The 27,155-nt window shown below is 37.1% G+C and overlaps 4 protein-coding genes across 14 annotated transcripts in view; 3 read left to right on the top strand and 1 right to left on the bottom strand.

Moving 5' to 3' along the window:
* Positions 1-47: 47 nt before the first annotated feature.
* Positions 48-5,059, top strand: LOC126868798 (uncharacterized). Of its 6 annotated transcripts, none has more exons than XM_050624678.1 (8): positions 48-107; positions 2,102-2,381; positions 2,509-2,649; positions 2,741-2,938; positions 3,028-3,201; positions 3,283-3,793; positions 3,915-4,171; positions 4,269-4,401. In XM_050624678.1, the coding sequence occupies exons 1-8, from the start codon at positions 58-60 to the stop codon at positions 4,284-4,286; spliced, it is 1,629 nt and encodes a 542-aa protein (XP_050480635.1). In that variant the 5' UTR covers positions 48-57; the 3' UTR covers positions 4,287-4,401. The 6 variants fall into 6 exon arrangements, with proteins under 6 accessions (XP_050480635.1, XP_050480630.1, XP_050480631.1 ...); XM_050624676.1 differs by lacking the exon at positions 48-107 and adding exons at positions 857-1,398; positions 1,492-1,655 and having other exon boundaries at positions 3,915-5,059; XM_050624677.1 differs by lacking the exon at positions 48-107 and adding exons at positions 857-1,398; positions 1,495-1,655 and having other exon boundaries at positions 3,915-5,059.
* On the bottom strand, positions 4,901-7,848 carry LOC126868803 (GPI transamidase component PIG-T). Of its 4 annotated transcripts, none has more exons than XM_050624694.1 (9): positions 7,690-7,848; positions 7,180-7,425; positions 6,934-7,111; positions 6,609-6,840; positions 6,371-6,538; positions 6,009-6,306; positions 5,782-5,934; positions 5,397-5,643; positions 4,901-5,307 (listed from the first exon to the last, which is right to left on the bottom strand). In XM_050624694.1, the coding sequence occupies exons 2-9, from the start codon at positions 7,355-7,357 to the stop codon at positions 5,052-5,054; spliced, it is 1,710 nt and encodes a 569-aa protein (XP_050480651.1). In that variant the 5' UTR covers positions 7,358-7,425; positions 7,690-7,848; the 3' UTR covers positions 4,901-5,051. The 4 variants fall into 4 exon arrangements, with proteins under 4 accessions (XP_050480651.1, XP_050480650.1, XP_050480652.1 ...); XM_050624693.1 differs by having other exon boundaries at positions 7,651-7,771; XM_050624695.1 differs by lacking the exon at positions 7,690-7,848 and adding an exon at positions 7,475-7,682 and having other exon boundaries at positions 7,180-7,396.
* A 32-nt stretch (positions 7,849-7,880) lies between these two features.
* On the top strand, positions 7,881-9,891 carry LOC126868812 (BLOC-1-related complex subunit 6). Of its 3 annotated transcripts, XM_050624717.1 has the most exons (4): positions 7,881-8,108; positions 8,218-8,745; positions 8,845-9,005; positions 9,095-9,891. In XM_050624717.1, exons 1-4 carry the CDS (start codon positions 8,019-8,021, stop codon positions 9,144-9,146), a joined length of 831 nt encoding a protein of 276 aa, XP_050480674.1. In that variant the 5' UTR covers positions 7,881-8,018; the 3' UTR covers positions 9,147-9,891. The 3 variants fall into 3 exon arrangements, with proteins under 3 accessions (XP_050480674.1, XP_050480673.1, XP_050480675.1); XM_050624716.1 differs by having other exon boundaries at positions 8,845-9,891; XM_050624718.1 differs by having other exon boundaries at positions 7,930-8,113; positions 8,845-9,891.
* A 3,174-nt stretch (positions 9,892-13,065) lies between these two features.
* Positions 13,066-27,155, top strand: part of LOC126868794 (PDZ domain-containing RING finger protein 4) — a 58,730-nt gene continuing 44,640 nt past the window's right edge. The window contains exon 1 of the mRNA XM_050624666.1: positions 13,066-13,987. Within this exon, the coding sequence (XP_050480623.1) occupies positions 13,967-13,987 (21 nt within the window). The 5' untranslated portion in view covers positions 13,066-13,966. The remainder of the gene's footprint in view (positions 13,988-27,155) is intronic.

Genomic DNA, 27,155 nt, shown 5'->3' on the forward strand with positions numbered 1-27,155 from the left:
ATATGAAGACAACTTTAGTTGCGATATCGGCACTCTGGCGGCAAACGTAAGAGACTAATGGTACTGTCAGATACTGGTTACATGTTACATCAAGTTACACCAGAAAGGTTACATTTACACCAAGTATTTGTTGAATCACTAGTTCCTCACTAACATAATCTAAGGATTTGAATGTAAAATTAATATTGAATTTTTTGGTTCTTCTTTGAACTTACGTAAAAGCTAGTATATAATTTTTCAATTTACTGCGCTCTTTGAAACATACGTGTACATAATGTATAGGTATGAGACTCACTTACATATATATTAAAAACATACTTATTTATATACGTACATCTTAAATATTTAACATAAAATTCATTCAGCTAATAATTTTTATTAAAGAGAAAAATTGAAAAATAGTGTTATTTTCGTTGTATATTATTCGTTAATTTTGTTTAGATATAAAATACTGTACAATTAAATAAATAACATAAATTTTGAATTTACGAATCGTTTGAGTAGCTCATTGAATGATAGTGGAAAAATATTTGACGAGTTTATTATTAACAAATATTTACATTTAGCTGGAATGACCGTAGCCGAAACCACGGTCATATAAACAGGTCTGAACATTTCTATACCGAAAGCATTGACGAAACTGTCTGCCTTTTGAGTCGAAAAAAGTCAAAGTGGAGGGTAAGAAAAGGTCTCGTTCTGGGTATATGCACATGTATATACATGCATGCATGCATACTACGTGTGCATATATAAATTCTATGAATGCTCAGACAAAGACAGAGACACTCCACTCATTTTATCTGTCTTGCAGAACGAAACCTTCTCGTGCCCTCCATCTTGAACATTTTTCACTCAAAAGACGGACGGTTTTCCCTAGCGAATGTGACTGCCTATATGATCGTGACCAGAAACGATAGAGAGGAAGAACAACCACCGATGAATGGGGAATTTCAAGAATTTCAAAATCTTCCTAAATCAGTTATCGGTATTTTTGTATTAAGTAAGAAAAAGTTGTACATGTGATGTGGCATCATTAGTAAAAAGAAAAATCGAAATAACAAGAAAGTAAAATAAAACCTAAAAAGGAATGCATCATGTGAGAAGTAAAATAATTTACGAACGATTATTAGCCACCGCGAATTAAGCTGATTCGTTCCGCCATCTTGAATTATACCGTGCTTTATCGTGGCAAAATATTCTGTTCAAGGAGGGAACCACGGAGGGAACTGTCAGTACATGTATACATACATCTGTAAATTCGTATTAAGACGCGTGCCTTTCCACTTTCGAACCTCAATCGAACGGGGTACAGACTAGTTTTATAATTCAGATGTCGTTTTTACCACTTACACCACATCTGCCAATTTAAATAGTAAATTAACTTTTACAAAAGTACACGTAGGTTGCACATTTAAATCCGTATTCGTCTTAAGCTTTTTCAAATTTTAACAAATATTACAAAGATAATGCGAGGATGTATCTTCATTATAGCAGTTTTGTCTTAAAATTATTCGATAATCTGGTTATTGTGCAACTTATATATTAAATTGCATACAAATTGTAATTTACAAATCAGTGATCAGGAAGATTTTTAATCGTGTGGAATATCAGTCTGAAAATACGGAGGAAGAAAAATCTTTAGATCGTCTGAAAAGGTATACGATTGCTAGCTGTAAATTTGTTTTTTTTTTGTTTAAAAAACTAATTAATTTTTTATATCTCTTAACATGTATATTGTATTCATTTTGTTCGGTTTTCATTCTTATGATATATTTCATTAAAATCTAACTTTCATCTATATTTGATTATAATTAGATATTAATAAAATATAAACAAGATGAGTTGATCCATGTAATGCTTCATGTCATTTATTTTCTAGTTTTCACAATTGTCAGAAGTACGCATACAAAATTGTTCAGTACTTTATGTATGAACAAAATTATGAACAGTACATATAAATACATCAATTTGTTTCTTGATTTTGTGAATAGATTTTAATTATAAATAAAAGTATTTTATGTTCATCACTTTTTTCCATTGCTATTTTAATTCACAAAATAAATAACATCTGTAGCCTTCAAGACAATATTTTTGTATGCAGAATAAGCAGAAATGGAAAACAGCTTTATAAAGGAAAATGTACCTTAAGTGAAAATAATGCAGATAGCTTTGAAAACATGAAATACTCAATGTTGCAAGAACAAGAATACGGGGTAGGTTTACCTCAAAATCTGGTGCCCAGTGAAATGAACGAATGTGTGATGGTCGATACAGATCCTATGGAAATAGAAAGCAGTTCTTTGGAGGAAGCTTCTGTGGTATCTAATCTTCCGCTTTTATTTGCCAATGGACATCCAACGTCATTGGAAAAAATTACTGTGGTAAGAATATTACTTTTTATACTTATACATTTAGAATGAATTTTAAGTAATCATGTGGTAATGAAACTTATATTTTGTAATAAATTATTAGTAGTATAAGTATTATAAAGGTAATGTTTGATTTTAGACACAATTAGAACGTTTTGTTACATTCATGGTTAAATGCTCCTTGGGCCATGATACTAACGAAGTGATCAGTGAACCGAGGTGGTGGCCAAAAGAAGTTAAATTTTCAAATCCTTTAACAAGACCTAAAAGAGTAAATGATGTAAGTTAATTATCTGAGTAAAAATATAATGATATAATTGTTTCCTCAATGGTAAAGTATTTAACTTTTAAAATGTAAAATTATATTTTAGAACTGGATGGCCAATTTAAAAAAATTAGTATTTAGATGTTATACATACCATAGAAGTGAATATCTCTTACGTTTTTGCTCATATCTTGCACGGTACTCGCAAGAAGATCTACAATATGTTAATAATTGGGACTCTACAACAAGTTTGTATCACAAAAGTACTGGCAAGCTATTAGTGACATTTCGCAATGAAAATATGGTTTGTTCTTGTATTCACATCTTACTTTGCTTTGTAGAATACTAAAAACTTTATAAAAAATAAATAAAGAAATTTTATTTTAATTACAGAATTATGATAGAACTTGTGAAAGTCCACGAAAGAAGTTGTTATCTTGTAGAGGAGTAATTTCTTCCTATACGAAACAGCAACAGCATTCCGTTATGATGAATCATACACCAACAGGAGATATTTATCTATGTGATAATTGTGATGCGGAATTTATAGGCCTAGAGAAAATGAAGGTACACACATCAAATGTGTGTGTTTATATGAATTCTAATAAAAAACATAAATGAAATTAATAGCAATTTTGTATATTAAAGGAACATGAAAGTGTATGTTATGAACAAGAACATAACGGAAGCAATTCTCGATCTACAACTCCGGACTTGTCGATTGTAGAGCCTGAATTAAGGCAAAACCAGTTCTTGGAATATTTTCACTTGTGTTCAGTGAAATCGGAATCGAAATCAGTTGAAATTCACAATGATGCTACAGTTAATAATAACAATAATATCATTAGCCGAACCTCCCGCCGTGTTAGAGGGTTTGTAAATTTTACAAGATGTCCGACTATTCCTTTTTCTTCTCCTGCTGGTATATTATTAGCTAAAAGATCCAAGGCAATGACAGAAGAAACGCAACAAGAAAGGCTAGAAAGGATAGAAAGACATCTCATTGCTCCTGTCTTAAACAGCTCGTCTAAACCAAAGTGGTTGCAAGCGGACGTTGATAACGATAAATGGAGTGTTACATATAAACCAAATCGAGATAAACTGGCATGCGATTATGTGCACCAATATAAATTTGTAAATTCTGTTAAAAAGAAACCAAGTAAGTGCTTAATCTTTGGGGGAGTTTCATAGGGTTTCGTTTCCCTTATTTCTACGTTTTTTAAATGTTATTATAATATGTTTTCTATGATATATATAAGAACTGTTCTTTTTCTTTTTAGTGTTGAGCATACAATCACAGTTACTGTATGTTGTTTGTCGACCTGTTTTTGTTATTCTAAATCGATTGACCCAGGAACAAATACATGATTTTAAACAAAATCAGCCAAAATATCAATGTCTTATTCAAAATGTTTCTATTGTAAACAAGAAAATGATAACACATAATGAAGGAAAAACAGGACCAAACGTTCCTTCAAAACGTAAAGCTCCAAGTGATGAAAGTGACATAAACACGATGAAAGAAAACGTAGAAAAGGTAGTTGGCAATGAAATTATCAATGTAGAATTAATTGATTTTGGAGGTAAATGTTCTTCTGGCGAAAATAATACGACTACCATTCATTCAATTAAAGAGATCGCATCGTGTATAAGACCGTCGGAAGCGATTGCAGTAATCGATCTATGCTCTTCGGATGAGGAAGAAAATACATGTACTCCTGCATCTTCGAACGAAAATAAAGATTCAATGAGTTGTTTATCTCATGATGTCAAAGGTGTAACAGAATCATTCTTAGAAAAATTTTCTTCAACTAAATTTCAGTTAGAACATGAAAAATGCGAGTGGCTATCGGATAATATTTTAAATAACGATGTTGAAAATTATACAGACAAGTACCATAGTACAATGTTAAATACATTTACAAATTTATCCCCAATCCTTAGACCAGCACCATAAAATAATGATTATTTAGTATATAGTATTCATTGTATGCGTGTTACATTTATTACAATATTTATTATTTTACTTTTATATGATTTTAAAATGCGTAAAATAACGTTAAATCATAATGTTTTATTATTTGCAGTAGACTGTCGATCATTACAAGAAACTCTCAACTGTAAAATAACAAACTCGGTATTTTCATTAAAGGGAAATGTCAAATAATATTTGTTATATAATAAAAGATAAGCCTACGCATTTTTATATATTATATACTATAGAGAAAGAGAAGAAGTTAAGGAAAAGATAAATAAAATCGAGATGAATTGTTAATTTTCTTTATGATAAACTTCGTTAATGTACCTCATTGCAAGATGATTGTATTTGTATTTTGTTTCCATTTATATTTTAACAAAAATTTTTGTCTTATTTAAAAATGCATATATATTTAGAACCAAATAATAAATTACACTTTTCATTCTTCTTTCTTTTTTGATTTAACGATCTTTTTCATTAAAGACGATAATAATTTTTCCTTCCAATCCATTTCAACACGTTTCAAAACTAATCTTTTAGTTGAAATGTTATGAAGTGGACCAAATGCTAGGGCAATTGCTGTACAGGCTAAACAAATTACATTGTAGGGCATACTAAAATCAGGCGTTGGTAAACTAACTAGTAAAGATTCAGTTCTTAGCTGTACTAGATAGCCTTCTCTTGAAGCATTGAAACTGAAAATTTAATTATGCTTTAGCAAAACTTGAGTGTTAAATATTATACATATGTTGTAATATTAATTACTAATGTAGACATTTTTAACCTTGATGTTATGGTACTTCCATCGAGTGGTAACGCAGTATAATTTCTTGCAATTGGAAGTAATGCAGTGATTATAGCAGGACCCATGTAAAACCCATGATTTGCATCTGGCGGGTATTCTTGCCACTTAAGAAATGAATAATCCATTTCTATAGAAAATTTAGTTACTGATTGTGGTGGTAAACGTAAAATAAGTTCCAAATAGTAAGGACTTTTTCGTTCCTTGCCTGGTAGATAACGCTGTGTCACTATATACAAAATTTCAACAGATTAAGACAACAAAGAAAAGATCACAGAAACAAAAAAAATACAAATAATTACAATGAATATATCACTGCCTATGATGAATACAATGATATATGATATATGTGAATACAACTACTCACATGGTATAATATTTTTTGCCCCACAAATTATTTTGACAGAATGTAAATATACTGGCAAATACCATGGAATACTTTCTAATAAAATAATATCGAGTGTTTGCCAGTAATTATTGTAAATTTTTGTTACTAAACTACCTCTTTCTTGTCCATATCCTGCAGAAAAGAATTTTTATTTTGCTATTTCTCCCCACATATGTATCTATTATAATTTAAGTAGTATTACAAACCAATGACATATCTATTTGCATATAGAATTGAAGGATAATTTAAACCAGCTGTATGAGTAGTATTATATAGAACTTCAATATTAAATATTCCTTTTAAAGAAAGCGATCTAATGTCATAAACAGCTATTTCATTTAATTGTCCTCCTCGAAGACTAACGACCTTCGCACTTGGAGGAGGTATTAACTCATAAACTTGATTAGTATTATTATTAGATATGTCAATATATACATTGCTTAATGTAGCAAGAGGGCATGCTCCTCTAATACCCATTCCAAAAAATTTTCGAACTGACCAATTCTGAAGGAAAATTCATATGAGTACCAGAAATTTCTTATAACACAAAATTTTGTTAAAAATTTACCTGTGATACATCGGTCATTGTGTCATATATCAATGAAACAGACTGACGTAACTCTAATGATGTTTTAGTGCAGACTGTGTTTGAGCATATAACTCGAAAATGTACTCCAATGGAATGATAGTTTGTGTTGTGAATATAAGCAGAGTTTAATAAGGTTGCCAAGCCTTTCTATTAAAACATCATATATATCAGTATCTATTACACAAAATAAATACAAGTCTCTATTTTTCACATATACCTTAGAATTACATGGCAATAATTTTTTAAATGGTGTTAAATTTTCAGTGCAAACTATTTCTTTTGGTAATGATGAATAACGTAAATGACTAGAATTGATACTGTGATCTACTACCCCTGTAGGACGGAATGTAAATTCTGGAGACATACTGTTTGCAGGATTAATAAAATTCAAGGAAGCACAAAATAAGCCAGCTAGTGCATTTGTTAAACCTTTCCACTCATCATCAACACTATAACAATAAAAAATAATTTTGTTATTAATATCATTCATACAATTTTTAGAGTAATACATTGTGTTTATTGAGTTCAAAGTGATACTCTACTTATTAACATCTTCGTGGAACCATGAATATATTTCAGCACCAGGACCAGCATCATGATAAGGATATCCCCATTTTTGGTAATTCCACAATCCTTTGGTTAATGTAAGATGTAATTCATTTACATTGTGACGACTTATAATTTCACCAAGTCCTCTTGGAAATAAATGAGAATGTTGAACTGAAATATTAACTTCTACTTGGATAAAAAAGAATTTTATATTTGGTAACTTATGTCTTGTAACTTACATGTTGTTATGTCTTTTGTGGTTTCCCATACAGTAGTAAATTGAAAATATGCATAGACATGATTGCTTGGTAATGGTTTTAGCATTAGTTCTTCATCAAAGAAATCATTTTGCGGAAACACGCATTTCATAAGGGTGACAAGGATAAAAAATAATGGTATTCTAAAATGCATCGTCATCAAATGATTTTGATAAAGTTCAATTTAATCTTGCTTTAACTATAAAATAATTTTCACACATTTTATATCTGTTATAACAGAGAAAAATAAAGATTTAGATCAATAAACAATATCTGCCTTTTAGTACGCTGAGTAAATCATATTTAATTCACTTATGGGTAAATGTGGAAATGATATAAACATGAGATGACATATTATGGTACATTATATCAAATGCTATTAAATCTTTCTTAATTTTCAGTCAACTAATCGGTTAATCAGTTTCAGTCAAATATTGGTTGTTCAACACTTACAAATGACAACAGACAGCATATAGCTATGAATTAACTAACCTGAAAATTCGTCTTTATATCAATATGATATCAACGAATATAATTTTTCGTTTAAAGGCGAGTTTTCATTATTATAGAGGATTGAGATAATATACCGTAACTCTAATGAAACGTTTTTGGAACAGTTGTATAATTATTTCTTTATTTAAATTTATTTCTTAAATTTTAAGAGAAATTTGTTTCAGAAGAACTATCGTTTTAGTAGAAACGTCCCTTAAGGATCGATAATTGTGACAGTATTATTCCATTATATCAATTGTGACGTACGTCAAATAAAAGGGACGTTTGTTTTATTATAAAGGACTGGAAAAATAAATTGTTTTTTAAATATGGAATCAGAGGAAGGGGAAACATATCCGAAACAAGGAACAACAATACGTAGTGAAAAGAATGCAGCTATCGACTACGATGAAGACAGAGTAAGGTTAGAGTTAATGAATCCTGTGTAAAAAAAACTGTTATTTATATTTGCAAAATGTGATTGATCGAAAAGGGCAATACTAGGGACATTAACTATAATTATTTCAGCTACATGAGATGACAGCGTCATATTCGGAAATATCATTCGATTCACAATCATCTCCACCCGTTTCGGAGTTAAGATCGCTGATCGATTCACCAGATATTGATGGAACAAAATTTTTAGATGGTAGCCTAGAGAAAATGAACGGAATTGGTGGTAGACCAGACCAGCTAAATTTAAGGAATAGAGAATCTAGTCCAATAGAGGACGACGATATAGATCCCCCAAGTTATCACAAAGCCATGGGATATTTGCAACTTGAGGGGACAGTAATGCAAGATGGTGATATGGTACTGTTTGTTGCGGAAGATTTAGAAAACAAAATTAAACTGTCAAGTCCTGTAACAAAAAAGGGAGAAACTCCATCTTTTCCGGGTTCTCGCAGTTCTACTCCTTGTTTGTACAGGCAAGCCTTAACGCCTCAGGTGCCTCTTCTTGATCATAATGTGTTAAATGAATTAGAGATGGAAGCGAGAAAAGTGGCCACCTCTGTTGATGCATTAACAGAAAATTTGGCAGCCATTTTGCATAGTGTAAATTATCTTTTCCAATTATATTTCTTCTTTTTTGCTTTGTGAAAATTTTTCCTTTCATTAAGTTTTCAAAGGGTTTTGCATCAAAGTTACTTTTAGGCATCTGCACTCACCGTAGGCTGTTTAGAAACATATAGGGATGCTGTTTGTAAAACGTGCGATGCAGTGGATCACAATATTAAATCGATGTATCAGTTAATGGCAAAATGCGAAGAATTATCGAAATCAATGGGACCTGTATATAAGCTAGCAGAACAAATGCGAGTATTAGAGTATCTGTTTTTACATTTGTATTGTGTATTCCAGTTCTGTAATCATACTAACATTTATTTGTTTTCTCAACTTTTAGTAAAGAGATGAAAAGGATGTTGGAGCTATTTGAGAGTGCAATGAATCTGTAATTTATAAAGGAAAAAGATTTTAAGCTTTTACTCTAATATGTTTATGCGATTAGAGCTCTTGTCTTGTTATAGATCATTTTGGAAGTTGTCTCAATTTTGAAATTGTTTAGTTTGAAAAACATATATTTGCTGAAATTCAACATTTGTTTCCTTTACACAAATATTATTACGTTGAATATATCGTCACAAATGGAATGCAGGAGTATTTATTTGATACAAATATAAAGCTAGACAAATATGTTTATTTAATTATGATTTTGAGTGACAGAGGCGTCTTTGATAACCTCCATTATCTACAATTGATACTTTAGTAACTATGAGAATCAACAACATGGTCCTGACTGTCTGCCAAATTTCTTGTGATTTTCAAATTATCTTGCATTTCAATTTAACCTTGATCAAATGCCGAGGATTTCGAATGACACGATTTCATCGACCTTTTATGAATATTCATTTCTTTGGATAAGTGGTTTTAGAGAAAATTACTTCTGGGAAGTGAATGATGTGAATGTTTCCTAACAATCTTTTCACTCGATACACTTGTCGAAAAATAAGAAAATAAATTCCCTTGTATCATAATCGTAAAAGATATATAATTCTTATTTTGAAGAGAAATACTTACTTTCAACAATAATGTTTTTTCATAATCTTGCATGTATCATAAAAATATTTATTGCAACAGATTTTATTATCCTAATGTACATAATTTAATTAAATGTTAGCAATGTTAATCAACCCTTCAAAACGTGTATTTTTTAACCTTTAAATATTAATTGATATTTTGAATATGATATGCGCATAGTAATCTTACAATTATCACATAGTGCGAGATCGTAGTGATATAGTATCCGATAATGGTCCGAAAAGCAATATCCAGTGTTTTGCTTTTATGCTTTATACGTATTCAGTGAGCGCATCTTCTCTTTCAACGTAACGAATAAAATTTACTACCACACGTCGCATTTTATATCTCTTTTATTTCTTAACGGTATATACAATGTAGGGAGGAAGTAATTCGCGTGGATTGCGAGGTTCAGTGGCGATCTATTGTAAATCACAGCTGTAAATAACATTATCAAAAAGCAACAGTGGTAAATACGTCGCGACGCGCGCCTCATTTAACGTATTCGGTCGGTATAATTATTAAAGACAGAGTGATTTTAATCCGGCTTGGAAAAAGAGTGGTGATAGCGGACAAACACCTCGTTAATTTATTCTCCTGGCCCGACGCCTATTGAGATCGCGGATAGGTGTGTATGTGTATCACTTTCGTACCACTCTCTACAAACGTGCTCACGCGTTCGCTCTTTTGCACGTTTTGAATTCCCGTCGATGAACACCGATTCCTCCTCCTCCTCTTCCTTTTCCTCTTTCTCAATCCTCTTCCCTATTTCATATTTCCACGCGGCCTCAATGAAAGGGAGCACGTTCCTTAGATTATAAACGAAACGCTTGAATTACCAGTATATTTTCGATGTCATTACATGCCGTCGCGTATCAGTCACAGGTATTGCATTGTCGGTTTCCTCTTCTTTCAAAGAAGAAAGGAGACCCAGATCATATATCGTGCATTGATCATTAATATATCTCGATCATTAAAGAAAAAGATATTACATATTTCGTTGCGTCGATCGTATATCGCGATTGCGACGATTTAAAGTTATTTCATTTGTATTTACATCTACATATCTATACATTAATATAATTTACGTTATATTATATACACAAATAATTTATTTTTATGTTCTCAAGTATTGTTTCGATAGAATTATGTATTCTTTATCGAGAACGCAGTTCGATTTGTTTATCGTGGTTAGGTTGGATATTTTCGTTTACGTTGTATACTATGTATGTTCTAATTGTAAGATTAGAGACATAACGAATTATATTTCATCCTTCTTCTGTTTCTTTCTTAAGAAAGAAGAACTAAATGAGAAATTGATATTTGAAAATGTGGCATATCTAAGGAGTGGGTGCGCGAAGTGTGATCGACTCGCAATCAGTCGAGTACAAAATTGAGGAAGGAGAAAAAGAATGAAGAAAAGGAGAAAGGAGAAGAAAGAGGAAGAATAGGGAAGGGTGAATAAGGAAAGCAAAAATGCTTGGCAGATCACAGACAGCCTAATTAAAAGGCTCGCCGTCACGCAGAATTTTCTTTCTTTCGTTTCAACAAGAGCAGCTAACGGTAAAATCTCAGGAAGCCGACATCTCTCTTCCCTTTTGTCCTGTCTTTAACCCTGTCTCGCATACGTATCTATGAACATCCGTTCGTGGTTGCTTGGTAATGAGTCGGAGGTATCTTCTTTCGAAACGTTGTTGCCCTTTCTTACAGAAATGAAGATAAAAGGAGACATACGTATATCTACACTCATATGTACGTATGTATATTATATGTATACTAATGCGCAAAAGTATGCCATTGCACACACAATATATAGATTGGAGATGCTTCGATATTTGCTTACATATGTATTGTGCTGTTTGTAATTTGTTTGAACTATTATATCTATGCTGTAACTATCTATGTTGTTCGGTATAACCTATCCTTTTTGTTACAGGCTGGTAACCAATTTTTAATAATTTCCTTTCTTCTTGGAAACTAACTTTTCTTTCATGAAAAAGTATTTTTTTTTCTTATGTTTTATAGCATTTGCTTTCAATCATATAAATCGGTTTGTTCGTTTACGCAACCACTGTGTTGTTTTCGGGAATGAACTGAACCGAACCATCGTAAAATCCTATTCCGTGAAAGACAAAGTTTAAAGAACCTTCAAGAACTGGCCAATTAAATTGCGATTCGCAAATTAACTTTGGTAATTATGAGTGGGCTTCGAGAGCAGTGCGGTGAGGAAGGGTTGGAGAGTTGGGATTACAAACGAGACGGCGCCGCGGGAACTTGGTAACTTTTCAGTCGCTTTTTATACAACTTTTCTTGTTAAGATCGTGATTATGAATTTTCTATTTGATCACCTCTTCATAAGCTAGCGACGTATTTATTTTGTAGTCTCTTGCCAAGACTACGCGCGAGTTTGTGATTGACCAAAAACGTGACAATATTACAGATTAGAGAAGGGAGAATAGAAAGCGCACAGAATTGTACCACTGAAGTATATTTATCGTACAAACAGTAAACGAATGAACGAATAAATTTATATTTTTGTGAATGCAAAGATATAGAATCTACTCAAAGATTTGTTGCGTTTATTAAATATCACGAGCAGTATCATATTTCGAACATTTTACTATTTTTATATCCTCCTTACATTTTGTGCATTTTTGCATTTAAAAATTTTTTATAAATGCATAAACATCCATTGAATATAATATGACGATGATTTTTATCACGTAACTTTTATGTATCCACAAGATCGCTTATCGAGGTTCCGTGTTTCCAGTTGCAACTAATCAAAAAGCGTTGCATTGAAAAAATTGAAACGGAAATTGATTAAACGAAAGAAACATTAGTACGAATCGTGATAAGTCGATTGTAAGATTCGATGGAATGGAACGGAAACATAAGAAGAAACACGAAGCACACGATAGGTATCGTTAAAGGGAAGAGCTATCGGTGTCTGTGCATACCTACGCTATCGCAACGGTAGCGTCGCAAACGGTAGTTTTGGATAATCAGCATTTGTGTAACTCTCTTTTGCTCTTTGTGTCATTCGTCCGTTTTCACGAGTCGAGGTATGTATGTATCTCATTCCATTCCATTCCGTTCCGTTCAATCCCGTCGCGTCCGTTTCTCCTGAAACCATTTCTCTCCTTTTCTCTTCACTCCATTTCGCCGCGCTCCGCTCTGCTCCACTCCACTTCACTCCACTCCACTCCACTCCTCTGCACGCCGTTCAACTCCCTCTAACAGTTGCAACCAGTGTGACTATGGTCTCCGACGGCCGGTCGCGGCGGTCGCTCATCCTTTTACCCGTCTCTGTCTAACGCAATGAAAACTATTCTCCCCTCTGCCTCGCACTTTCTTCATCCCTTCTCCGTCGCGATAGTATACCTCGGTCTCTTTTCATCGTACACTCGAGACACGCCTCCCACTCGTGGCGCGCGACTGCCGTTGAATTCAGTCGACGCCAAGCCGGCACGCGTGTTGGCTGAATATTTTTCTCGCGTGTTACAACGTTGCACCGCGCCGTTTGCCTTCTTTTACCTCGCCTCGTCTCGCCGCGTCTCATCGTACCTCATCTCATCTCGTCTCATCTCGTCTTGTCTCGTCTCGTCTTGTCTCGTCTCGTCTCGTCTCGTCTCGCCTCGTTTCGCTTCGTCTCGCTTTGCCTTGCTTTGCCTCGCCTCGCCTCGCCTCGCCTCGCCTCGTCGCTTTTCGTTTTTTCTCGCGTACAGTTGTGAGTTCTCGAGAGTCTGTCTGCCTGTCTCTCTCTCTCTTTCTCTCTCTCACTCTTTTTTTTTGTCAACATATAAATGCAAAAGTTGCATTCGATGCAATGCGAGTAATCGGTCCGTTTGCATTTGTGGCGTGGAATCGCGAGGAGGCGTGCTACGACGATGCTAGATCATCGAAGTAAGGACGATCTAGCCACCTCGTGCCGTGTGTGAGTGCCAACGTCGATATTCCTCGTTGTTTCGAACAAGTGGAAAGAAGTGTCGAGTGGGAGGTTCGCCACCGTAATTGCTTTCGTTCGGTTTCCGTTTGATTCTATCTGATCCTTCTTTCGAGCTCTTCGTTGTTCATCTCTGGTACACCAAACCAAGCACGTCCCGACCAATCTTGACTTCAACGTTCTCATCTGCCATCGCTTTTCTTTGTAAAACGTCATTAGCACGCCTCGTCATCAACTCCAGTCCTGCGAAACATGGATTTTGTCATTTTAAAGGTAAGCACAATTTTCTGTGATCCATTTCGTCTATTTTTCGTTATTTATATGTTCGATTTTAAGATTCGCGGTACAATACACATTTGGCGAGTTTCATAGGGGTGATTTACAACGTTGTGTCCAAAGGACGTATACACACTTAGTTAATTCGAAATTGTTACATGGAGGTATACTCCATTCGAGTATAATCTCCAAAACGGCGCACGTCAGTAAGTAATGGCAAATATGGTACAGCGATTGTTAGCGAATAATAATAATAAACTTTCATAATTGTCATTGAGGGAAGATGATTTATTGCGAATAAGATAATACAAACTATCGGCTTGAGAAATTGAAAAAGGGGAGATAGAGAAGAGTGGAGTTCATAGAACAAGATGATTTAGCATTCGCGAATAAAAGATCAACTCTGCGTATTATTTTCTCTTTTATTTTATATTGCGTGCGTGAGTATTCTATCGAGTGTGCTTTCATGGATAATTGCTGTTGTCGAGCGACACAGTTATTGAATGTATGTGTATATTTCAAACCTCTCTGTACAATAACATAGTATACATCGCAGTATCAAATTTTAATTCTTTGGATTATTATCGATCGAGTAACGTGTTTTTATCGTTGGAAAATTCCCAAACGTTTAAAAACTCAAAAATCAGTTACAAAAATTGTAACACGAGAAAGAATCGTTATTGACAATATTTGGTTGATTTCTTTCTTGTTTGAATCCTGTACTAAACATTTTCATAAAATACTAGGAGACTATTTTTCGATTGAAACTAAACAGAGATATGAAGAATTCTGTGGCCATATCAGAGTTAAGCGAAGACAATCGACGAAGATAACGATAATTTTTATTCCCATATTTTTGATAATGTGGCATTTTACAATAGACAAGGGTTATGGGAGTGAATACGTAGCAAGGTGTCTGAAAAGTATTATTACGTAATTGTAGTTTCAGTTATTGTTTTAGTATCAAAAAGAATGTACGTTATGTTATGACGTACAATCACGCAGGAATGTAAGATAAAATAGAAGCACAATTGTGGATCCTCTGACGAAGTGTATCTTTGGTCATACCTGGACGCGCTTACCTTTTATTCTTATCGTATTCGAACTAGTGAAGCAAGTACGCTTTAAATAAACACGACGATAAAGAAATTTCCAAGAAACACAGTGGCCCGAGGTGTGTTTACCAACGTTCGTCGTTTATCGAAGTTGCTAGCCCTGCCGTACATATACGTTTGTATGCGTTCCGTTTAATTTTAGCGCTCACGTTGCGATCTAGGGGATGCTGTATTATTTTTCTTCTTTCTTTCCTTCTTGCGTTCCTCTCTGTTACACGTAATTTCGAATGATCCAAGTTACGAACGTTCTATCGAATCGGTTTTAAAGATTCGATAAAACGATAAATACGTCGTTGAACGATGGTTAGATCGTTATCGTTACGAGCGTTCAACATTCTGCCTTATAACCATAACGCGAAGAACTGAATAAAAGGGCTTCTTATTTCTATCGTATCTGATTTCTCATTTCAATTCTATGTCCAAAGCCAAATGTCGAGCCTTCTTTTTTACTCGTTAAAGTAGAGGCAAGATCGAAATATAAAAATTTGAGAATCGCAACGGAGTTAGCTGCAGGCGTCGCTTTCTGTACTTGATAAAGCGAGAATTGGTGCTCTCACCTTTCCGGATGTATGGATTTGATCGGCGAAGGAAACGGGCGTATCGCGCTTTAATATCGGAACTTAAATTAAATGCATATCGTGCGACACGATGCAACTTCTGCATGCTTCTCTCTCGTCTACCTAGTCGGGAGAATGGACGTATTATCAGACGAGAATAGCCTCTCTGTAAAAGGATGAAAAGGATCACGCTTCGTCTTTCGATTTTGCAAGATATTTTGAAAATTTTACTTTACCCTTCGATGTTATATCGGCAATGAAGTATCCCAGACGGCAGCCTCTATTACTTGTAAAAGTTTTACCTTTCGTATGGATTTAACTATATATAGCACTTATTGTTAGAAGAGTTCGATCTTTTCTTTCGCTTGAATGCGCTCGCGAACTTCGTTAATGTTCAAAGTTGTTACGTAAGTGGTTATGAATGATTGGCGAGGATTCGTGTGTTCGGCACACGAATTTTAAGATAAAATTACTTGTAAAAGTATTCAGGCAGTGATGATTAAGGCGATATAATAACGTATCTGGGTTAAGCGAAGGTCGTAGCGAAAAGATCCAACAAGTACATACATTTTCTTAGTAGAAAAAATAGCGTAATTAAAAACAAAAAAGAAAAGGGGACGTGATAGCCGTTTCTACTCTAACGTTTTGTTCCAACTTCAATCAAGAAGGAAACATAGCTTGTTTCAGTCATGTGAATCACTCTTTACAGTTAAATCTTGTTATAGTCGTTGTTAGCATATAGTTAGTAAGTTATTGGACTAAGTACTTCTCGGAGTAACTGTAAGTAATCGGAGTATGGAAAAGGGAAGAGAAATTGTCTCGTTGTGGAACGGTGTCGCGAGACTCGCAAGATTTCCAATTAGTTTGCTAGTAGACGCATGTTATAACGACTCGATTGCGTCGATGAAACGCGTAAAGTGTTCGTTACAGAATAGCGATGAGGGGGGACGAGTAGAGGGGAACGGAGAGTAGAGGATGAAATTGCAAAAATTACTTGACAGCTGAGAACGGTGGAAATATTTTAATTCTTTCCTTCGAACACTCCTCGTACTCCAGATAATTGCCATTTGCGCCAATAAAGTCGGAATCTCGGCAGTTCCTCCTACCTACCCCTCGCGCTCGTCACCGTTGTTTTCTCCCCTCCTCCCCTTCTTCTCCCTACCTCTCACCCCCACGCTGTTCCTATTCCTCGTTTTCGTTCTTTCATTCGTTCCTTATTCTGTGTACGTGCGCGAGAGCGTGTGTATGGTAACGGACAAGGGACACAAAGGAAGAAAAATTTAATCTTATTAACGGAAGGTATTTTTATTATAACGATTTCTTTATTTACTTGAGATGTCGCTAATGTCTGCCTATCCTGATTCAAAATGTCCAACGAGGTAATAATTCTTCGAGGTTAGTAATTTCCTAATAATATTTGAGGTTAATTTCATTCTCCATCGCGATACTTACGATCGATGGTGAACATCGATTACTTTTAGTTTCACATTGATCAAGATATTCGGATGAAAAGCGGTCCGGTAATCGCGTGTATCGAAAAGGGTCGAAACAGAGGACGAAACACCGAACGCCGAATTATCGCTGGCGATCAAGTATTCGCTTGTCGTGGCATTGTTTACAGCATGCATGAAAACATAGTCGTTATTCGATATATCGATACTGCATGCAGTTCGATCGTGCGTGTATTTTTATCGATCTGTTGGACACTGGACACACGTGCGGTGCATGTTGGTACCGTAATAACACCGTTACCACCGTAAGTTCGTCGGGACATTTTAATTAAACGGCCACCAGTATTGGTAACAGTGCTATCGCCGATACAACCAATACAACCACAACCTCCACCACTGGCAACAGCGGCAGCAGCAGCTTCCTATCACGATTATTAGTCACGAAATTTTGAAATTGCCGATGAATATCGAATTGGATACGGAAGCGACGATTTAAAGCGGCACGCTTCCTCGTTGTTTCTCTCCGTTTCCTTTTATTCCGGAATATTTCCTCTTTCTCCAGCCGCGTCAATCCCATTTCCGGACATTTTAACATCGACTCGCCGAACAATCGAACGATATAGTAAGCACAATCGATATACCGCAATTTTAAGGTTAGAACTTGTTCTATCCATTACATTTTTTGAAACATTCGAGACGCAGAGGTATCTTTCATTTTCTTTTCGTAATCTTTGTTCCTTCTTCGTTCGATTAAAAATATTCAGTCGTTATTTTACAATAGCCTATCGAGGATCTTAAAAAAAGAAGAATCTGTTCCTTTTAGCGGGAGACAAATTTCTGTAAATATACCGCGAAGCAGGAACCGGTTCTAAATTCCCAATACATTTACGAACTTTAATTACCGAACGATTTTACATGCTTACTGTATCGTTCTCGCCTACTATACAGGAAAATTATTGGTATGATGCACCTTATCGATCCAGTCGCATTCGATGCTGTCGCACATGGAACAATCGCTTGACTAAGGTCGACGTTGATTAGATCTCGAAGCGTTAGCGCGATAAAGGGTGAGTGATGCACAGTTAGAACCAAACAGACAGACAGACAGACAGCCAGGCAGACAGACGGATAGGATAGATAGATAAAGGCGGACACAAGCTTCGAAGGACAAAGGGCTGCAGATGACCGAAGAAGTAGCGAAACAGCAGCGAAAATCTGCTACTAGTTGAATACTGTATTTCAAAGTAATCGAAAATTATGATAACTAGACGAGATTTTTTGCACGCGTATCAACGAAGTCTTGTACCAACATGTACCAACATCATCGAAGAAAAGCATCGTGAACGTGTCAGAGATAGTAGGAAATGGTGTTTTTATTGGGACAAAGGGACGGCGCGTCGTATATGCACAAAGTGTCTTGTAACTGACGATAACGAGCAGAAAGGGAATGATTCTACATGGAAATGTAAATTAAAGACAAAGAATAGAATATTTCCGTACGAATCCAGTGCTTTCGTTCAGTATATTTGTTTAGCGTCTTTGGACTTTTTCTTGCACAATTGAGCTAATATCAGTATCACTCAGAGCGAGTGAAATTACGGATAATAGACGAGAGATAAATATCGTTGTAGTAACTTTGGTAAAAACAATCAAATGAGATTATTCGATTATCCTAGTCGCAAAATTGGGAAATTGTGAAAGAGGATGCGTAAATTACGACCGGTAACGAAGGAAATTTAATTCCATAGATATTTAATAGGAAGAGAAGAATCAAGCATCTATTTGGCAGAACGTGAAGCGTTTCATATAATTTCTGCCGTGATTATACCCATTCTTGAAAATTTCCGGTTTCGTTGCATATTCTCCGGTATACAATACGCAAACACAGCAGAGGTGTTAGTTTAACATTAGTTAACATTCGCTCTCGTAAAGTATTTAACATCTCTTTCCCTCGACTTATTAATTAACGAGAGAAAATTTACATTTGTTACGATTAAAAGATTTGCCGATCGTCCGAGTCCGTATCGTTATCCTTCTAGGTATTTAACGTTTCACCATTTCCTGCGGAAACTTGATGCTTCAAAGATTTACATAGGCTGATCGCGCGCGAATATTTTTAATAGGAAACGTTTAAAATAAGAAGGCAGATATAAGGAAATATCTTTGAAAGTTTGTACCTAATAAGATTAAACCTGTAGTAAGATCCATATTCGTGACATCGAGAATTCACAGTTAACTTTTTCTAAAACGAAACTTAAGCCGCGTAAGAAAATGTTACTTTACGTTTTTAACTTTTGCACCCTTCTTTTTTTCCTACTTTTCCTATTAGTAACAAGTCACCCTGTAGACATATGTAGGTACATATTAGGTTGTCCGAAAAGTTTCTTTCGTTTTATAAAAAAATAACACAACATTTATCGTTTTATATTATTTTATCGAATTACGTATGATCGATTTTGTTCTATCAAAATAAAGATCGAAACGTTCGACAGATTAGGTTTCGTGGTTGTATAAAGATGCATCGTTGTAAAAGACGTGTCTGTAAAAGAAAGACAACCTAATACTTAGCTACACATGTACCGAGACTCTCGAATCGATCTAGAATCGACGAAAGAACGGTGCAGCGTTGAACGATTTTCGTTCTGCTTCTCGGATTACGTGGATACTCCGAAATATGGGCTGCGTGCAGCTGGCAAAACCGAGAGAGTCGAGAGCGTGGAGAGTGGGCCGATATCAGCACTAGAGAAATAGAAGGGAAACTTTTCGGCCGAAAGAGTGTATCGTATGTCCATGGATCTGTGTATAAACCTACGTTTACCCCGGGCTCGTCGTTACTTTCCCGTATCTCGGATTTCATCCCATGGAACCGAGTGTGCGTACTTTTCCAACTCATCGTCGTGTTTTCCAATTTCCGAAGGTTAATGTGCTCGCAATATCCACCGTATGCTAATGTTTGCATCGTTGACACCTACCATCAGCTTCCTCCTAGTCATCCTCTCACAATGCTTTATCGACTCTACCGACATAGCCACGTCCCTTCTTTCTGCTTCCCCTTCCACCTTCCCTTTCCCTTTCCCTTTCGCCTCGCTCTCTGTCAGTCGTCGGTGCAGCAGCATATTTGTACATATGTAGTTTACAACAGACTGCAACCGGATATTTTTGGGGCTGCACCTCCGGTGTCGAAGGTCCATGATTTTTGGGGGGACAGATTGACGGCTCTGCGAGACAACAGGAGGTGTCTTTTAACCTCGCTGCGGTTCTCAAATTTTCACGCTTCAATCGAACTTCTATTTCCAGCGGGTACTTTGGTTTAGAATGTCACTGTTTAGATGTTTTTCTAAGAAGCCACGACTTCTTTTCGTCCTTCTTCATCGCGTATATATTACACATGGATACTTATCGATTGCCAAGAAATTTAGCGGAAACGTAAGTCATCGACGACCACCGTGGCAGGGTTTAATTTCGCCTCCGGTTGAAATCGAGCTTTATTTCTCCGAGCGGGAACACTCGACGATACAAAGGATAGAGTACGTAACCTGTTTTGAGTCAAACGACGGACGGTAGTCTAGCGAGTAGTCTAATTTTGAATCTAATAGCGGGAAAAAGTGTGAGTGAGATTACTCGTTTATTCGTTTTTACAGGGTAAGACGAGCCAAACGTTGAACTGCTCGTTGCGATTCGCTCCGCTCCGATCCGATCCTATGTGCGATTAATTACTTTTCTCGAGCTTCTCGATCGTTCGACGAGAGACATCATTAACCGGATATCGATCTTGCTAGCAACCGCGTTCAGTGTTTATCGAAAGTGGATTCGTCGTGGTTGGAGCTCGTTAGCGTGCTAAAACTCGTTTAGTAGCGATAATAATGCGTGTCAAGCAGCGCAAAAAATCGTTGGCGTAAAAAAAAAAAAAAAACAAAAGAAAGAAATAGCTGAGAGGCGAAGAATGGAGCAAAAAAAGAAGAGAGGATTTCGCATGTATTTCCGAGAATCGGCTCTATTCGACTCGGAATCGGTCTAACGATCGTTCTTCGTTCACTGGTCCGCTCGTTCGTTCGTTCGCCCGTTCCTCCGACAATTCAGGTATAAATGACGCGTTTAGCAACGAAAGGACGAATGAAAATGAAGAATAAAAAATGCAAAAGAGAAAATAACTCGATAGTCGGTTTAATCGCGTGGAATAGGACCCGGACTCGGTATTCCGTATCGTGGCACATTTTTTACTCCTAGCACGTAAAGTTTTATAAGTAAGTTAAAATCCTGTAGCGAAAATTCAATAGAAACCTGTAGTGTTTCGTTAATTTAAAATCAAACAGGGGTAAGAAGCGTATACAAAGCTGTATCTGTACGCGTCTCGCTCACTACCAATAAGCTATTTTTAAAAGACTCGTACCATCGAATCCTAAGGCCGTGATTATACAAAGAGCGTCTAGGGGGTAAACGATAGGCGGAAAAATTGGCATTTCCAGCAGTGGTAATGACCGTGCCATTGCTCGATTTGCCTATTTTGCCTATCACTTGTATCGCCCATTTTGTATAAATCTACAAGTTTGATTTATTTTTTGCCACCTAACCTAACCCCAACCTAACCCCTCTCCGTGTAATCACGACCAAACGGGTTGTCTTTCTTTTCAATTGTGTCACATTAAAATTTTCCCGTTTAATCGCAAAGCGACGTAAAAATCAGAAGATAAAAACGTATTTATCAGACTTTTCTTCTGCGATCTTCGGTTTATTGTTTTTTTCTTTTTCTTTACCAGTCTCGTTACATTCTCGCTGTACCGCGTGCATCGTGTTGTATTTAATAATAAAACCGACGGACTACCTTGCGGCGATAGATTTTCTTTTTTCTCCTTTTTAAACGCCTCTCCCTTTCTCCCTTTTGTTTTCCTTTTTAACGAAGAATCGAACGATCCGCAGGGAGAAATAGGTCGATTCAATTGCTAAAACGAGACGTCTAGCCGCCGGCGAAAGAGCGAACGAGATAACAGACAGAACACGAGCGTTTGCGCGCGCAGATGCATTTATCGTCTTTATTACGAGCGTCGAGAATCACGAGTAAGCGGTTATTCAGTAACTATATTCGAACACGAAATCATTAAATAAAGTGGGCTTAACGAATGCACAAGTGCATAATCGTTGCGGCACCCGCGCTACATTTGCACGCGTTTTCTCGTTTACTTCCCCCGCGTGACAGCCTCGAATCTCGCCAAATTAATTTCGTCGACCGTCTCTGCCTTCCATTATCGCGTATATTCCCACGGAACTAGAGAACGCGCGAGCGAACAAGAGAACCGGCAGAAAGCTATTCCCCGAGCCATTTTCACTCCTCGATTACATCTCACGCATCAACGATCTTTGTTACTCTTTCCGATCGTTCTCTGTTCTCTATTCCTCCTTTCTTATTCCTAGTTGCCCATTTTTCATCTGCAAGCCCTTCGCAATCTGCCGCTATCGATTTGTCGGATCATTTTTTAGAAGCCTCGCTTCTATCACGTTACGCACGTAGAGCCGAAGAATCGTAAAATTTGACGCCGATCGTTTTTCTTACGAACCCTTCGACTTTCCATCCGATCGAATTGTCCTGCAAACAGACCGCTTCCTCGTCCGCTTTAGTAAAATTGAGGTGTAAACGACCGTTCTTTGGAAAATCGTAGAAAATCGCAAATGCTCGAAAAGCAGCTTTTTTGAACGTCGTAAATGAGATTACGAACTCGTGATTGTTCGATGACCGTTTACGCCAAACGAACACGACCGAGAACCCTTTTGCCCTTGCTCTGTGTTTTTTTGTTCTAAACTCTCCTGAAAGTGTATCGTCGTGCGTTGGAAAAGTTGTGTAACTCGCAAGGTTAATCTGCTCGACGACCCAGTTCAACGCGTGAGACGAATCAACATAATGAACGAATCCTCTTTCTTTCTCGAGATGCGCGGTGAAGCATCGTTGAAACTCGTCAGAGATATTAGGAAATGCCGGTTTAATGGCAACCAGGAAACAGGTGTACGTGGAAAGAAGAAACACGCCGAGGAATATGAAGAGGTCGACTAATCGGATCACGGGACGGTGTACGCGACGTTTCGAGTACGCGACGCTGCTCGAAACTTGGAAAGTACTTGGACGCCTGCCTCGAGAGCATAATTTACGTACATAGTTTGCAAATCGCTTTGTAATCGCGTTAACGTTCCGGACCGTGTTTCCACGTATTTCGGCATGACGCCTAAAGCGATCTCTAAAGTACGTATCAAATTTTTAGTATCGGGCAAGGTACAGTCCGACGTTTCTCCAGCACTGCGGCTATACACACGTTTCCATCAGAGATCAAACGACTCTCGATATTCTTCGAGTTCTTCCTCGAGTTCTTCTTTGAGGTCTTCTTCGAGTTCTTCTTCGAGGACGCGGCTTACACCTCGATTTAAAAGATTTTGCAACTATAGTAAACAATGTGCAAATTTCTGACGCTCAAAGTGTTTCACTCGGTATATCCATTCGCGGGAATTTTAACACGTTGAATGCCACGGGGCATTCGAGCATTCAACTTGTCGGTAGCGCCGTAGAGGTCACACGTAATCGGCGCGCCAAGATTAGTAGAAATACGTAATTTGAACAAATGTAAATAGTTATAAATTTTTCATTATTATTGTTGTTATTTCCGTATTTAGAGGTAGGATCATAATAGCTATTAGTTTATTCTTTGGATAAATCTATCGCACGGTTCGCAAAAACCTTTAATCGCACTTTCTTACATGGCCTAGGGATAGAAACAAAAGAACATCTTAAACCTATCGATTGTATCTAGAACTATCTTCTAGTTACTATTTATTGTAACTAGCGCATCTGCATATAGATGGCGAGAGCGAACTCACGTTGTCATTTTCAACATTTACATCGTTACTACAATGTGTGACGAGATTTACGCAGTACGTGTTAAACAAGGAGAGATCATTTTGGGCAGACGAATAGATAGTTGGTTACGAGCTCGGGAAACGCGAAACGACGATGATGCACAGGCATTGTTGGAGGAACCGTAGAAAAAGAAACTAGACTGGGGTTTGTAGCAGGTGGAAAGGATATAGCTGGGTGAGCGTAGGTTGTAAATGAAAGCTGTAAGAGGGAACCCTCGTTAATGAAGCTGCATCCAGGACCGTGCGCGTTTTCTCAAGGCAATTAAAATCTCGTATTGTAGAAATTATTGACACGTCTATGTTCTATCTCTAATCTTTTACCGCGCGTATATGATTTTAAGTCCGTGTTTCGTCCTCTTAAATGACGATTGTCGTATCTGTGAAGATTAACTGGTAGTCGTTAAAGGTTAGGACTCGTATTCTCGAAAGAGGCAGACAGAAAATTTTGACTAGACGTCGTTCGATCTTGAAAACCCTTAAAAAGCCGAAACTCTTGCCCCTTCAAATGAGTTTCCAATTACGTATTAATACGTTTCGCCGTTAGAAACGCGTAAACTTTAGCTGTCCGTGAATTTCGCCTACGATACGTAAATCGTATCGATGTAAAAAGGACAAAAATAAATGTCCTCGGGACTAAAGAAGGTAAAACTGTATTTTCGATTGATCATTAACGATTAACCGAGTGAAGCGATTAAAAGACGACGCGACGACGTAATTTATTCTGCTCGTCGCTGGCTGGTAGTTGGCAGATCGAAGATAGGCGTCTGATTGTAAGGTATAGACGAAAGGCTGGGTATACTCGCGAGAGCTTGAGCTGCAGCTTTACGCCGACTGTCCGCTGGCGCGTTGAATGTGATGCATTCATAGAGGAAAGGTTCGTGGGTCTGCGCAGACCAAGCAAGAAAAACGAAAAGATAGCATCGCTGTTTGAAACGGTTTAAAAGCAAGCAAGAAACGACACGTCGCTCTCTACCCTTCTCGCACGCGAGATCGTGTTCGATATGTTTGACGCGTGGCGTGAAATTAATCCAAATTTTCGATCCGTTTCACGCCGTTTGTTCGTCCCTCTGTGTCCAACCGCACCTACCGTTCTCCCTTTTCGCTCGTAATAACGCAACCGATGATCGGTCGAGCGTGTAAAATATTCATCACGATTGCAGATTGATCGTTACAATGGTAAACGCAATTGGTATAATTAAAATAAATTCAAAGCGCGGAATAGCCGACAAATATTTGCTCTTTCTCCTTCTTTGTCTATCTCTTCCTTCCGACGTTTATTTGATAATTCTTTACCGGTTAACAACAGCACGCGATTGTGCTACGCGTCTATCGATCGCGGTCCGATACGACCGATGGTCGAATCTCGCGAATTATCGTCCTTTTGGCTTTTCGATCGACGCCGAAACGTATTAGCCTTTGATCTCGCTGGTATAATTGGAAGAATAAGATTAAAAGGAAAACGAAGTTGTGCAGTACGTCCGCGTGTACATCGCAGCGCGATTGATGACAGAAAAGTTTTTTCCGACCCACCTTGGTTAAGGCGTTCCATCTGCCATTTCAGGACAAGAAAAAAAAAAATAAAAGAAAAGGAAACGAGACTAACTTCTTGCGTAACTTTCTTCGCGGTATCTTTGTTTCCCTTCGTTCGATGGAAATTAGATATTTTCGTATTTTTATTTTTATATTCATTAGAAAGAAAAGAACGAGACTCTCCTTTGTACGATTGTTTCGATAGAAACCGCGCATGTTGTGGTGACACGACTCTGGTACGTATTGTACGCGACTCTTAATCTTTCCAACGAAATGCGTCGAATGAGCGCGTATCGAATAAAATACGCGAGACCGAGCAGTGTTTCGCGGTTTATGCGTTTCGTAGCGGTGGGACGCAACCGCGGTGAGCTGGACTGACGTTGTAAAGCGGTTCGGTGATTTCGGTGAATAGGGAAAGAGGGAAAAACAAGGGGTCAAACTGGCCGAACAGAGGACACAGGGAATACGGGATCTGGTTTGAATTAAACGAATAGCCTGTCGACGCGTTAGCGGACCAAGCGACATTCGCAGGGCAATTCGCGCGCAGTCGATTAAAAGGTGCATCCCTTTTTCATTGCACGCGCATGTTACCCCCTAATGTCAACTTAGAATACGAGCTATCGAGCGCATTTTATCGCTTTTCGTTTTTATCCCTTTTCCTTTTCCGTCGTTCTGCTTTGAAAGTTACGAGGTACGTTGAGCATCGTCCGATCGCAATTATCAGGAAAATAGTTGTCCCGTTTGGTAACGATCGAGTTTAATTTTCCGATGTCCTCTGTTCTGTGCTTCTTAGCGCTTCCGTCTTCCAAGCTCGCTTTCTCTTTATTCTCCGCTGTACTTTGTCCGCTGTTCTCTCATTTATCGACTCGAATCGTCAACGACCCTGTTTGTTGTAACTCAACGCTGCTACGAATCACTTTTACAAATGGAAATTTACGATCAAAATCTAGTTACGTACGCTCTGATTAACCCGGCTACATGGAAACCTGACAGATATTCGTACCATTTTGTTACGTCCGGTGACTCTTTACGTTCGACGCGGCCACCAGAATTAAGCGAATCGCAATAATCCTAAGGAACTGTCATAAAACGAGGCTTTTCGATTTACCGTTAAGGCCGTCAATTAACATAAAACATCTTCGAGTCAAGTGGTTCCTTATGGTAATTGCTCCATAAGGTAAAAATCGTCACCGAACTTCACTGTTTTATCATCTTTAGAACAGGCAACATCTCTTTACCGCGTTTCCACCCTTCAATCATTCACCTACTTATATCTTACGCACCAGCGTAACTATCTTTTCTACAAAGTTGTTGGAAATATATAATATCCTTGAACTGTTAATCAAGTATTTGTAGCTGTATTCGACACGAACTAGTGGCAGCGCAGTGGTTAGCGCCTTAGGTTACGAACGTTTGGGTTCAAATCCCGGCAACCGTAGTCCGATTTTTCTTCCGCGACATCTAAATGAGAAGAAATGCAGCAGTACTATCCCTCAGCGCCATCTACATCAGCAAGTAGCACTATCATCACAACTACACACTAACAAACTACTAACACTACACCTCATATTCTACTCATGAAACCACCTCTATTATCCCAATCGAAATAGGGGAT

Source organism: Bombus huntii, chromosome 8 (assembly GCF_024542735.1).
Source record: "Bombus huntii isolate Logan2020A chromosome 8, iyBomHunt1.1, whole genome shotgun sequence".
Lineage (NCBI taxonomy): Eukaryota > Metazoa > Arthropoda > Insecta > Hymenoptera > Apidae > Bombus > Bombus huntii.